The 13,053-nt window shown below is 35.7% G+C and overlaps 1 protein-coding gene across 2 annotated transcripts; it reads right to left on the bottom strand.

The window, feature by feature from the left end:
- Positions 1-820: 820 nt before the first annotated feature.
- Positions 821-12,675, bottom strand: LOC135469787 (mannose-1-phosphate guanyltransferase beta-like). 2 transcript variants are annotated; one of them, XM_064748384.1, is made up of 10 exons: positions 12,630-12,675; positions 10,752-10,892; positions 9,806-9,886; positions 9,113-9,161; positions 8,448-8,590; positions 7,662-7,820; positions 6,057-6,135; positions 5,114-5,241; positions 4,772-4,954; positions 821-4,196 (listed from the first exon to the last, which is right to left on the bottom strand). In XM_064748384.1, the coding sequence occupies exons 2-10, from the start codon at positions 10,878-10,880 to the stop codon at positions 4,065-4,067; spliced, it is 1,083 nt and encodes a 360-aa protein (XP_064604454.1). In that variant the 5' UTR covers positions 10,881-10,892; positions 12,630-12,675; the 3' UTR covers positions 821-4,064. The 2 variants fall into 2 exon arrangements, with proteins under 2 accessions (XP_064604454.1, XP_064604453.1); XM_064748383.1 differs by having other exon boundaries at positions 12,540-12,664.
- Between the last annotated feature and the right edge of the window lie 378 nt (positions 12,676-13,053).

Here is a 13,053-nt window from a genome sequence, read left to right as displayed (position 1 = left end):
ATGAAAGTGTGGCATAATTTGATTGGTGTTACAACTGGTGATCTCAAGTGTAGAAGGGGCCTCTGTAGCCGAGGGAGTCGGCATGCGAGAGCCGCACAGTGACCCAGGAGCATCTCACCAATGCAGTCGCAGTTCAGTTCCAACTCATGCTGACTTCCTCTTCTGCCGTACGTGGGGAAGGTATTTTTGAGTATGGGGTAAAACACAAATCAAATAGTGCAGCACTTTAGATCACTAATACATTAAGGTAACCTTGTTGGAGGTACAGGTACTCTAATAATATATGAATTTTGCATGCTTATACTATCCAAATAAAGAGGGTTTTACATGGATGAGCCACAGCTTTTAACAGTCAACACCTTTGATCACTAAGTTCACTGACATCTTATGAAGAAACAATATTATATAGACAAATTCTAGTCTTGATTTAATCAGTCTAACGTATGAAAACTGAAAAGCTGGAGTGCAAATTTTCAAAATTGCATGCCAACCAGATTCACGTGCGTGTCGGATGGAACTCCCACTTATAATTGCTCAGTCACATTTTTACTGAAGACACAAACACAAACTGGAATATCCCTTCCTGTTGGTGAACACAGGATGTTAGAATATAGAATTAAAAACAGTAGGGCTCACTCGTGTCAAGTTTTCAAAAGTGATCACAACTTGACCAAGCATTTAGCTGCAAATTTAGAGTGTTTTTGAATCTTTTGATGGTATACAGAAGTTGTTGAACAGCCACTCATTCGGTTGCAACATATACGTGTACACATGTATGGTGTACCTTCAAATGGACTGTCACAACTACATGTATGTGATGCCAAGTTCTTTATTGTACCACTGAATATAATTCAGTTTGTAAGTCATTCAATTTGTCTCCCTCATAATTGTTAAAATATGTAAATATTTGTACACAATGCTATTAATGCAAACTTAAATGACAAAGTGAATATGCATGTAGGCTACACACATTGCCAAGGTCCTTTAATGAAAACACAGAATACTACTACATGTAGGCCAGCAACTTTATACATTGTTACATATTAACTGTCATTGTTAGTAAGAACAGCAAATATCTGTATTGACTATTGTTTCGGAACCTTATAATATTTACATTTTTGGTCAGTGAGACTAGTGGAGCAGGTAGGCATCCCATAAATAAAATGAATAAATTAATTCTGATGATACACCTCATTTAAAATATCAGAAAGCAGCATTTACAAAAATGTCTCAACATGGTAAGAAATATTAAAACACACTTTCCACATTAAACTATATCTTAATTTGAAGCAAGATGAGACCTCATTAACCAGTAAAAAGCTAAAATGAACATGATTACTTAAAAGGTAAATTTGTATCTGTTCAGACCCACCATCACCCAAATCAAACAATTCTGTAATGATGGTACCAATACAGAGGATTGTCTCTCTGAAATACAAGTAAATACTTGTAACTGCAACTTCCTAAATCGACTTTCATACTACATGATATATTTTTACCTAACTAGCAGACAGTCAAAGAAGTACAGAAATATAAATGTACTAGAAAACATAACAGTGAACCCTTTCAGTCTTAAAGCAACCTTTACTCCTCCCTAGCAGATTACACCTCTACTCCATAAAACATGGCATACAAATAGGCCCTATATCATAAAGATTGATCAAACTCTTAATTTATGAACTTCATATACAGTGTGATAATTTTTTTTATAAAAATAATTTTAATGGCATTTCACATGGACAACATTTAAATTTTTTTCCATATATCTCAGGTTGGAATGTTAATTTTTAGCAGTGTGTCAAAAAGAAGTACATGTACATTTGGAAACACTTGGAATCGCAGTTCATAATGTTTCTGACAGTTTTCAGATTTTGAATTTTGCTGCTAAGAGCACAAGAAAACATCTTCACAATTTACACTTAAAACCAAATAATGCTTCCAAGCGGTTTTTAATTAATATACACATGGTCGCACCTGAATGCACATGTACCCCAATCCTTTTGCATTGAAGAAAAAATAGATATGCCTTTCAAGTCTTTTCCACTGAGCATAAAAAATACGTTAATTAAATATTACTTAAAACTTCTGGAATTTCCAGAAAAAAATGTTCAGATGGTGGCTAACAGTATGTAGGCAACAAAATACGATTTTCAACATCTCTCTACAGATGACAGGTACCAAAAGAAAGCGAAGTGATAAGAATGGACAAATTGTTACTCAACAATTTGGCTAACTATAGAAAACTAATAATATTTTGGGACTTGCCACCTGGAAGCTCAATTCATTTTATCACATTATTTCATCACAAATGTTGACACATATCTATATTTCACTTTCAGTGAGTGCCATTGTTTGTTTTGTAACTGCCCAAATTTCACTATTAACTGTAAATATTTAGCTGAGCATTACATAAATTTTGGCACCCACAGTGATGTACTTGTATGAAATAGCACCTGCAAATGAACTCCAAAGAATTTTCACAGTGGAAATGATGACGTTTTAAGTTCTGTAAAAATGTGATCAAGTCATGTATTAATCTTTTCTACGAGTCAAATAACTTGATGTTTAAAGCCAACTTTGGATACAACTTTCTGTTTGAACTATGACTTCAGCATGCAAAGCCACAGCCAGTATTCACACACTTCAGATATTATTCTGACCAATGACTAATCTTCCTGATGTTACATTTATAAAGGATATATCAAATACTGGTCCAATAGGTAACACCAATTGTATTTGGGTTTTGAACAGACATTAAAAACTCCAAAACTGGAATAAAAATAAAACTGAAATCCACTTTTGATGTTTTTTTTAATGATTTTTCTGTTTGTCAAGGCTTTCCCATCATTTAAAAATGTGCTTAATAGGGCGAATTGCCAAAATAGTCCATTTCATCAACAAATTAAATTATTTTCAAGTTTCACTTTCATTTTTATGCTCTCCTCCAACACTGACAAAAAAAAAGATCTATTCTGCCCATCAAACAACAATTAAAATTAGTGTCCTTAAGATAAGATAAAAACAATTACATTTCACATGTCTACTTCCGTGAATCACTCCACTTTCAATCTAAGAAGTTTGCTTGACACAGCATTACTTTGTCTGAAATGGTACAGATTTGAAATGGCAGACCAAATGCTTCCATGTGTCCTCCTGCTGAAAGTCACAAACTTGTAGATATGTTCTCAAGACCTGTGATGAGCTGGTTTTCAAGGGTGTAATCAATAATGTAGTCTTTCTTCAGATATTGTTCCATCAATGAGGTGTACATACTGGTGTCTTGACCTGCCCATTACAATTCAAATTCAAGCTTTGCTTTTGTATTACCATACAATGCTCCTACACTACATCATGATTCAATGAGTTTAAAACCAAGGCAATGCCAGTATCACAGTTAACAATTAGGCTGTGTTTCCATGGACACGAGATTCATGTGATAACACATTCGATACAGTGCTTCCACACCCCATGTCTTCACAACTGTGCCTCTACTACACTGTCAATCCACCCTATCAATATAACCTTGCCTCATACATTAAAAATGTGATGTTCCATTTGCGCTGAATTAAAGCCTGCTTGGGCAGAGTCCGTGGAAACACGCCATTGTATTCATATACATGTAATTCCCAATCTCAGAAGAACTATCGAATGAGTTGTCCCAATTGCAATCTTATGTCCGTGGAAACACAGCTTCAGAAAGCATACAACCTGGACATGAAATGAAAAAGGCTTTTTTCATATACGTATCTAGTAATTGTCGATTACGATGAAATTATCACTGTTTAGAAACTTTCTGGACACAATCAATTTCATATCTCGCAAATGTCAGAAAACTGCCACCCTGCCCCTTTTTGTCTGAAGACTGTGGTCTGTAGTACATCAAGAAGATTAGTTCGTGAAAAAGTTGACATTACAGGTGTCACTGTTACTAGCACCAGATCCCCCCAGCAAGAACTTCCAACTACATGATTTAACATCAACATACATAAAAACTGATGGTTTTGAAATGGTTGTGACAACATGTCCATAGGTTATATGTATGACAATGACTTGATGCAGGACTGCTACATGATAATCTGTGGATCTGGGACCGATTCTGATATGGATTTGTGTGGTAATATTCTGCCTCCGTTGATGTAAAGTTCATCCTTCACTATTACATCCTCTCCTAGTACACTTACGTTTTCCATCCTAACCTGAAACACAATCAAGCAGAACACAAATCTCATATAAAATGACAAGCTATAGAGTATGATAAGATTATTAGACTATACTCTTGTACTGTAAAAATCCGCCAGGTTATTTGCTATATGCCTAGGAATTCAAATGGTTTGACATTCAATCAGCTTCCCAAATGTGGACAACCAGAACATGACCTCACTTAATGTTGGCAATTGCGAATAACTGAAGAATGGTACAAAAATTTATTTTTTTGCAATATATACTTTCAGTTATCAGAGACAATAAGGCTAAAGCTAAAATCAAATGAAATGAAAGGCTATCAATTAGCAAGTTTCAATGCTATTTAAGCACCTTTTAATTTAGTGATGAAAGAACACTGGCTGTTTTGGCCAAATCCGGGATTTCGCGAAAAGTATAATTTTATCTGTCTACACATAATCGTGCCGTCAAAATATGCATCAATGCAAATCCCCCAAAGACACTAAAAGGGTGAAGAATTACTGTACTTCATATAGCATCAGGACATGGTGATATATGAAATTATGGTTGTTTTATTAGATGCTGGTCACAATACAGAAATGAGTCTTACCCACTGTCCCACTGTTGAGTTCCAGCCAATAATACAAGATTCGAGCCATGAATGAGACTTTATCTTCACTCCTCTAAGTATTGTTGATCGCTTGATACAAGCTCCATCCTCAATGATCACATCTGGTCCAATTGTCACATTTGGCCCTATACGACAGTTCTTGCCAATCTTGGCACTAGGGTCCTGCAAAAACAGGAGACACACTCAACTTGTAAATCAAGTTACAAAATTTCAGAATTCACATTTACTATAATTACATGTAACACATTATAAATACATGTACATCATGCATGGGTGAAATGTTACCATAACAGCAAATCTGTTGCAAATCCTGAAACTTACCACAAGAATGTTGCCTACCACACCGTCGCCAGAGGCCAGCTTTTCTGGGGTTTTCTGGCGCAGAGATGCAAGGTACAAACACATCCCAGTGAGAAAATCCTTTGGTTGTCCTACGTCCATCCAGAAGCCTGCAAAGCGGAGTTGCTCTTCTCTTTACAACTTAATTCATTTTCCCGTGGTACAATGTAAGTAACAGATTTTTTTATAAGTAGCACAACTGCTCTGATATTCTCTGAAGCTGCATAACCCAGGACAATGTTGCTATCCTCAGCTATATCTATACCAAACTAAACAAGAGTTTAGGTGAACCAAATATATGCTAGAATAAATATATTTCTATTCATATACCAGGTAGATACTGTCATGTTAATCAGATCGCCACTGTAGATCTGGTAACCATGACAATCACAAAATTTTACAGATTTCAGATGCATGAAATCAGCATCTCTGTATTTATGTATCTGCCAAGAAATAAAAGGGGACATAAAAAACAACTGGAGTTATATCCTGGACACAATGTTCATATCTAACATCAAAATGGCTATCTGGTTACCCTGGCAATTGTGGTAATGAAGAAATATGAGTTCGGACATTGTCTCCTCTGTATCTATGTATCCACAAATACGTAAACTGCAGATACAAAGCAATTGAGTTCAACATTCAGATGAACAAATATATGAACATAAAAAACACCTGGTCATAATGTAGACTATGTTCTGCCTATACACAAAAAATTATCAAGTTATAAACAAGATGATGAAACTCAAAAACTGTGACATTTCACAAAAACTGTGAAAGTAGCCATGAATGAAAGCAACGTTATTTTGTCTTTCAGATCAAAGCCAGTCAAAAGTTGAATACGTGTATTTCACTGACATCACATCATACCCAATATCATCATGATCAAGACAAGCCACATCTCAACTAAAAAGTAATGACTCACCCTTTAAATCCATTGCATATAACTGTCCTGCTTTAGCCATGGCTGGAAATATTTCCTTTTCTATGGATGTTGGTCGCAGCTGAAAAACATTTTAAGACCGATAAACTGAATGTTCCAGTGCAAAAAATTAGCTAACATATAAAAATCCCTGGAAAGCAAAAAGAAACATTTTTTTACCCCCTAAAACAGTTTCATTATGGTGTATGTCATCATCAAGATATATGTTGCTACTAAAATAAACCCTAGGCCTAAGGACACAACTCCTTTGATCAAATGTCTACCTTAAATTCAAGTGTCACAATTGTAAAATAATTGAAGCGAACTTGCACTATCACACTACTACAGCATCTGCAATCTACCAGATCAATCAAAAAAATCTATAGGGTTTATCTAATTAATAATGGACAAAGTTCCTCATCATATTCAAAATCCACAGGAAGTAATTCCATCTGGAACCATTTATGTGAACCTGTGTTCAGGTACACGTGTTTTGAGTTCTAATGACCATAAACATATACATGTATCTTATTAAGTACACCTGTTAGCAAGAGTTAACGAGATCTTGCATGAGCCTTCACTTTAGTCATATTAGTGAAATATTACAGCGTAAAACACCAACCAAATATATAAATAAACAAGCTGTCAAATGCTTGTACATGTACATGTATTTCAACATTTTTCTTGAGGACAATAATGGCCAGACTGTAAAAGCTGCTACTGTTTAAGGCACTATCAGTTTGATCCCCTTGCTACTGCCTACCTTGGTACATACAAACAAACGTCAAAAACACAGTACCCATGACATCGACCCTAAACATAAGAGCTGGAAAAATAAGTGATATCCTATTCAGCTATTGTGTATGCCCTAAGATTAACCTTCAAAAATACATATTAAAATATTATGTTTGATGCTACTAATTTTTTTAGCAAGCTATCTTCATACATTCCAAATAAACATTCAAATATCTTTCTGTCTCGGAATCAGCTAAAATGAACAGCTTAGTCACAGACAAATTTTTGGGTCAAATACAATATTTTTTGGCACTGCAAAACTTCGACCTCAAAAGAGGCAAATAAATGTCATATTACTTCTGGTGCTAAATTTACATTTTCGGAGTAGGATATTATCCTACCTTCCAAACAACGCTCAAACGCCTTTCCAAAATCAAAATAACTCTGAGAATCTTGAAAAATACGCAACTTTGTCATGGACAAAATTTGGCAGTCATTTAGGGTACCAAGGAAACCATAGCAAGTATGACTTCCAAACAGGAGTTGCCTTAGAACTAGTCCTATGTGCATTCCCATGAAACCTGTTACAAAGGTTTTGATTGGCCAATATCAGATTGATACTGTTGGTGCAGTTTTCTTATTAATCAAACAGTACTTTTTCAATTCCTTTTTAACAACTTTGTCCTTCTGAAAAACAATTCACACAGCTTGGTGATTTGTTGGTAAAAAATTCCCTGAAATCATAGGTGATTTATTGTACATCACCAGGCGCTGTCAAAACTTTCAAAATTCAACCTGAGCTAATATTTACCCCATTCATTATAGATCTACGAGCTTATTTGGGTACTTAGCATAAGTACGTGTATTGCTTACTTGTATTCTGTTTAATATATCTGTGTTGAATATATACATCCCAGCATTGATTTTATTTGACACATATTCCTGTGGTTTTTCTACAAATCGCTCAATGGCTCCATCCTCGGGACGGTAAATTACAACACCATATTTGGATGGCTCTTCCACTTTTGTAACCTGTGATTAAAACACAAAGAAAAAATTTTCATACATTTGACTGACATGAAGAACAACAAATTACTAAAAAATGCTCTTATAATTTCCATGAGGTCCCTGCATAGTAAAAGTGTGAACTGATGTTAAAACCGAACTCAATGCATGGTCATAAAAGAATATAAAACAATTTTCTTCACTTTACTTACTTGGTTGATAAAAAAGCATTTAAAGTTAATTCCCATAATCTAAATAACAACAAAATGGTCATGCAAGCACATTATAATCCAGCTTTGTTAGTGGCCATTATACTATTTGCTGCTCTGAACAGGACATAGCCACAAGGACGGAAAATATGACAAGATTTATTATGAATACTTATTTCATGCCATACTTAAGAATTTTTCACTTATGTGATGACCATAAGCATTATGGGTGGAGGAAACTGGATTGCTTGACACAAACCACCGACATTTGGCAAGTTACTGATGGGTGATGCACGGAAATTAATATAGCAGTCTTTAACAAATGTTAGACCACGCAAACTGACACAAAGGCCCCACAATCCATGAGAGAAAACGAACCCCAACATTCCCTGTCCAATGACAGGATGGAGCCAGTGATCTAAGTATGATCAGAGAAGTAACTTACCACAAGTGTTCCTTCCTTTCCATGATGCTTGTGGAACGCAATCATGTCAGCAAATGGGAAATCACAGATAATATCACTATTGAGGACAAAGAAAGGACTGTCATCTTTCAGCAAATGATCTTTTGCCAGTGCCAAGGGACCAGCTGGAAATTAAATCATTGCTCTTCTTTACTAATGTAAGGATTCAACCCATGAGAAATTTCCACTATTTCATGCAGATGTTAAATTTTATTTACCTTGTTTAGTCCCTTAACATCCAGGGCAGTTTACACTAAACAAACTTTACTTGAATAGTCAAAATGAGAAAATATGAAACAATTATTTCCAAAAAACAGATTCGAGTAGTTAATATATATGTGAAGACAAATTCATCACAAGATTAAATGTAACATGTGGGACCACAAACTATGAATTAAACAGTTTAAGTTTGAATTAAGCTAAAGATTATCTCCTATTCAATTTACACCTGATTTATTGCCTCATGTATGCATATGCTCCAGGCTAAAAAATAGTACAACACCAACTTACATATAGTTTAATTCTCCTGATAATTCTTTTCTTTCTTTATTCATAGCTATATTTGTATGTTTATGGATGGGATTGCAGAGACATGTACTTAACAATTACCTGAAATGTAATTACATGTATATACATTTATTACTTACCTGTTCCCAGAGGTTCCACCTCATGAGATATTGTGATGATGATCCCAAGCTGAAACAACAAAATGACATTAATAAATATCAATACTGCACTATCCCACATAATATTTACGCTCTTAAATCAAATGAAATCTGAGTTTGTACAGGCCCATTAAAAATCAATATCCTGGACACACTTAACTCCAATGTAAATTTTTACTTATATTGTTCATTGGACACCTGTTTGAAAACAAAATGATCACAAACTTCACGAAGGTAAATCAATTCTTGCACGGAATTTCCACCCATTCACAAAACTATGACAAAATAAAGGCCAAGTAACAAATGTAGGCTATAGAGACTATAGACACATCAGATGTGGCCACATTTTCTACGGAAGTCTAAAACCATAACAGCCATTTCCCCCTGAAATTACATCCTGACTTCTTTCTATGTCAGTAAGTGATATATTTTCAAAATATACAAGATATAAATAAAAAAAAACGTTAAATTACAAAGTTGCCAACACATACTAATACTGACAGGAAATAATTATCAATATGCAGCACTACTAAATTAACACTTAGATTAAGGTATTCATGTCACAAATATATATATTTTTATTTTCTTATTATTGTTTTGATCCAGTAAAACATTCTACAAAATATGTGGACTCCAGCTATTAGTCTAAGGAGTCCTCACAATGATCACAGCTACCTTATCTTCAAGATGTTTCAGTTCCTGCTCCATTTGTTCTGCACGATAACTGACAGCCAAAATTATATGTTTAACACCAACCTGTAAAATAACATGTGATAACCATATCAACTGACATTTATATGTATTATACATCAATACACAAACTTACATGTTTGTCTTAAGAACTTATATTTGGTAGCAAGGCTACAAAAGAGATTGTGTGTAGGAGACACATGAATGCAAAACTTCATTTCAATACATAAAGTAATGAAGGCTTCTTTCCTCCTTGTTAAACCACGCATCCTGGTGCAAGACACACATAATTCAACCAATTTCATGCAATTTAAGTTATTTTTTTGAACATCTAACACTGAACACCGATCCAGACACAGTCTCAAGTTAAAAACTAAAACAAAAATATGAAACATGTAAAACACAAGAACTAAGCTAAATCCAGTGCTGTATTCAAAGTCTGTGTGATGGGGATTACCAGCTGGGGATATGAACCAACGATCTCTGGGTTATGAGTTCACTAGACTAAAGAGAATTTCCCCACAAGCCCAGTAGCTAGGGCTTATACAGTACTCTGTTACATTCACCCCTGTTATTCCTAATCACATCCTCATGATAATCCTGGAAAGAGAGGTCCAAAACACAGTGTCCACCAAAGCATCATGGCTTGCTATATAAGCCACACCAGCAACCCTGCTCGCAGCACCAAGTGTGACAGGGCTTACCAGCTAGGGATTTGAACCAACAATCTGTGGGTTATGAGTGCACGGTTCTACCACTAGACTAAAGGGAAATTCCCCCGACTCACAGGCAGGCAGCACGGATGTCACCCTGTTACATGCGCATCTGCAATGTTGAAGCATTAGCATTAATGACCTTAACATATTGATGAGCATTCAAAACTGCTATTATCTGACTGTCTCACAGGGATTTTACATTAAGACATTCTTACCTGTACCAAAGCTTCCACCTGATGCAGCAACATGGGTTTGTTACCAAATTCCACCAGAGGTTTGGGGTAGCTTAGAGTGAGGGGCCGTAAACGAGTCCCATACCCACCCACCAAAATTAATGCTTTCATCTTGATTAATACCTGCAGATTTACATGTAAAAGACAATGTAAAGCAAGGCTGTTAGCTACATTCGTGTGTACATGTACCATATTCATAACAAGGAAGCACAATGACTGAAAATCACCACATGGAAGTCAAACAAAGGTATATAATTAACTGTGTTGGTCGAAAATATTTGCTTTCAGGTAGTTTCATACCTAAATAAATAAAACCTTTCAAGCTAATAAAGTGAATACTTAAGGCCATCATCAACACAATGTAACAGATTAATTTCTTTATTTATTTATTTGCTTGATGTTTTACACAGTACTCAAGAATATTTCACTTATACAACAGCGGCCAGCATTATGGTGGGAGGAAACCGAGTGTAACAGATTAATGGGACCATACATGTTTGACTTGTTAAATCAAAAAACTTCAAGTTTGTAGAAGACTTCATGTGCACTTGCTCATCTTGCTTTGTGATGCCAAGACATTTGTGGCGCCATGTAAGACGTTCGCTCTAGAGATGTGGTTGTGCGTATACTGTTGAAATTATGTATTCATGAAATATTTCCTATTTGAAAACAGGTATGTGTACTAGAAACTGCACTATAGTTTTCCTATTTCATTCATGCTGAGGAATCACGGGGCTACACAGTGAAAGATGCAGACGTTGCACAGATCTAGTTCAATTCAAAACATGGTGACATGGTGAGTTTCAGTTGCAGAGCAGGGTCCCTCATCTGGAGCATAAATATCCACAGTACATATGGAAGCTGTACTGAATAACTATACCTTGAATGGTGGCACAAGACTTAAATGTTAAGACCTTACTTTCATTCTGAATGTTTAGCTAAGATATTAGCTATCCATGGTTGAACTGCTATAGTTTACCCACCCAATTTCACCAGCCTTCACTGTATTTTTCCATCCATCAGTACATATACAACAGAAAAGTTACAGTACCCTTTCTACATGTACTCCTACATCATACACCCATTTATTCTATCATAAATGTCTTTGGTACGAAAATAATTTTAATGTAATTAAAATAGTTGGGTGAGAAATGTTGTGAAACATGTTTGTTTTCACACAACCATATATTTACATATTTATTTCACTGCTGTCTAACCTGTACTGAAGAATATTTCACTTATACGACGACAGCCTGCCTTAAGGTGGGAGGAAACCGGGCTGAGAAACCCATGACCACCTGCTGGTCGACTAGTATGCACATATATGTCCAAGATGTGTACACCACTTTGTGCCTTCATGATTAAGCTTTCTTGTGGTCACTTGTAATCATGAAAGACCCATCATTCAGATGGTTTGTCTGATGCTGAGACAGTTAATACACTGACATAATCTAAAGAATTACTGTCATTATAATATGTACTTGGAGCAACAGTGGTACATTTGTTTTTCCTGGGATGAATACATGTAGTTGTAGAAGCGATTTCTGTTCGCAATGTCATTAAGATATGGATGTCACTGGTCATAACTCAAGATTTTCAACCTAAACACCTGACATTGACAGGCATACTGCCTTATTAATGACAATCTCATGTGTTTGAAGCCGGCGAAAGAAGAAGTCACTGCAGCAACAACACGTGTGCGTGTGCTGCAAAATATACACCAATGAATTCGATTAATCCTGGGCAGATTAAATCCCCATATATACGAACCTCAAGCTAATAAGCAGCGCAAATCAGTGGCCAACGTCTGAACAGATCCTGTAACGCTTCTAACAGCCTATAAGAGTAATGGATACACACCCGCTATGATCTGTGACGAAGTGCCACGACAGTCATTGCTCTTGTTGACAAGCCCCAACACATGAACACCACTTCCGGTAAATATATGCTAGGCTACACACCGATTTCATGGTCTGGTCTGGTCGCCATGTTTGCTTGTGACCTGCTAAACAACTGTATTATTAGCTGTCTTTCCCCAGCAAGCCAACATTTACAGTTTGTCATGTTAGTTGTGCTGTAGATGCCATTAACATTAAAAGATTAAAAATAATACCAGAGTATTTCACTACCTTCATGTGATCTGTTTTGGATTTTCAGTCACAGTTTGTCGTAATGAGTAAACACCATATACCATGTAGGCTTATTGGTGCAATCTAGTTTAACGATGAATAAGGTAAGAGGAGAGCTTTTAAAAAGGAAAAAGTTTAAATCCAATCGTGTGCCG

This window comes from Liolophura sinensis, chromosome 7 (genome assembly GCF_032854445.1).
Source record: "Liolophura sinensis isolate JHLJ2023 chromosome 7, CUHK_Ljap_v2, whole genome shotgun sequence".
Taxonomy (NCBI): domain Eukaryota; kingdom Metazoa; phylum Mollusca; class Polyplacophora; order Chitonida; family Chitonidae; genus Liolophura; species Liolophura sinensis.
Note: the sequence above shows the minus strand (reverse complement) of the source record. Positions and strands in the feature narration are given on the sequence as shown.

Excerpts from the sequence above, each read along its gene's own strand:
- LOC135469787 (XM_064748384.1), bottom strand. The coding sequence starts at position 10,880 with ATGAAAGCATTAATTTTGGTGGGTGGGTATGGGACTCGTTTACGGCCC. Across the intron at positions 9,887-10,751 it reads AGGTGGAAGCTTTGGTACAG|GTTGGTGTTAAACATATAAT; the intron begins GTAAGAATGTCT and ends GTTATTTTACAG. Across the intron at positions 4,955-5,113 it reads TGGTAGGCAACATTCTTGTG|GACCCTAGTGCCAAGATTGG; the intron begins GTAAGTTTCAGG and ends CTGTTTTTGCAG.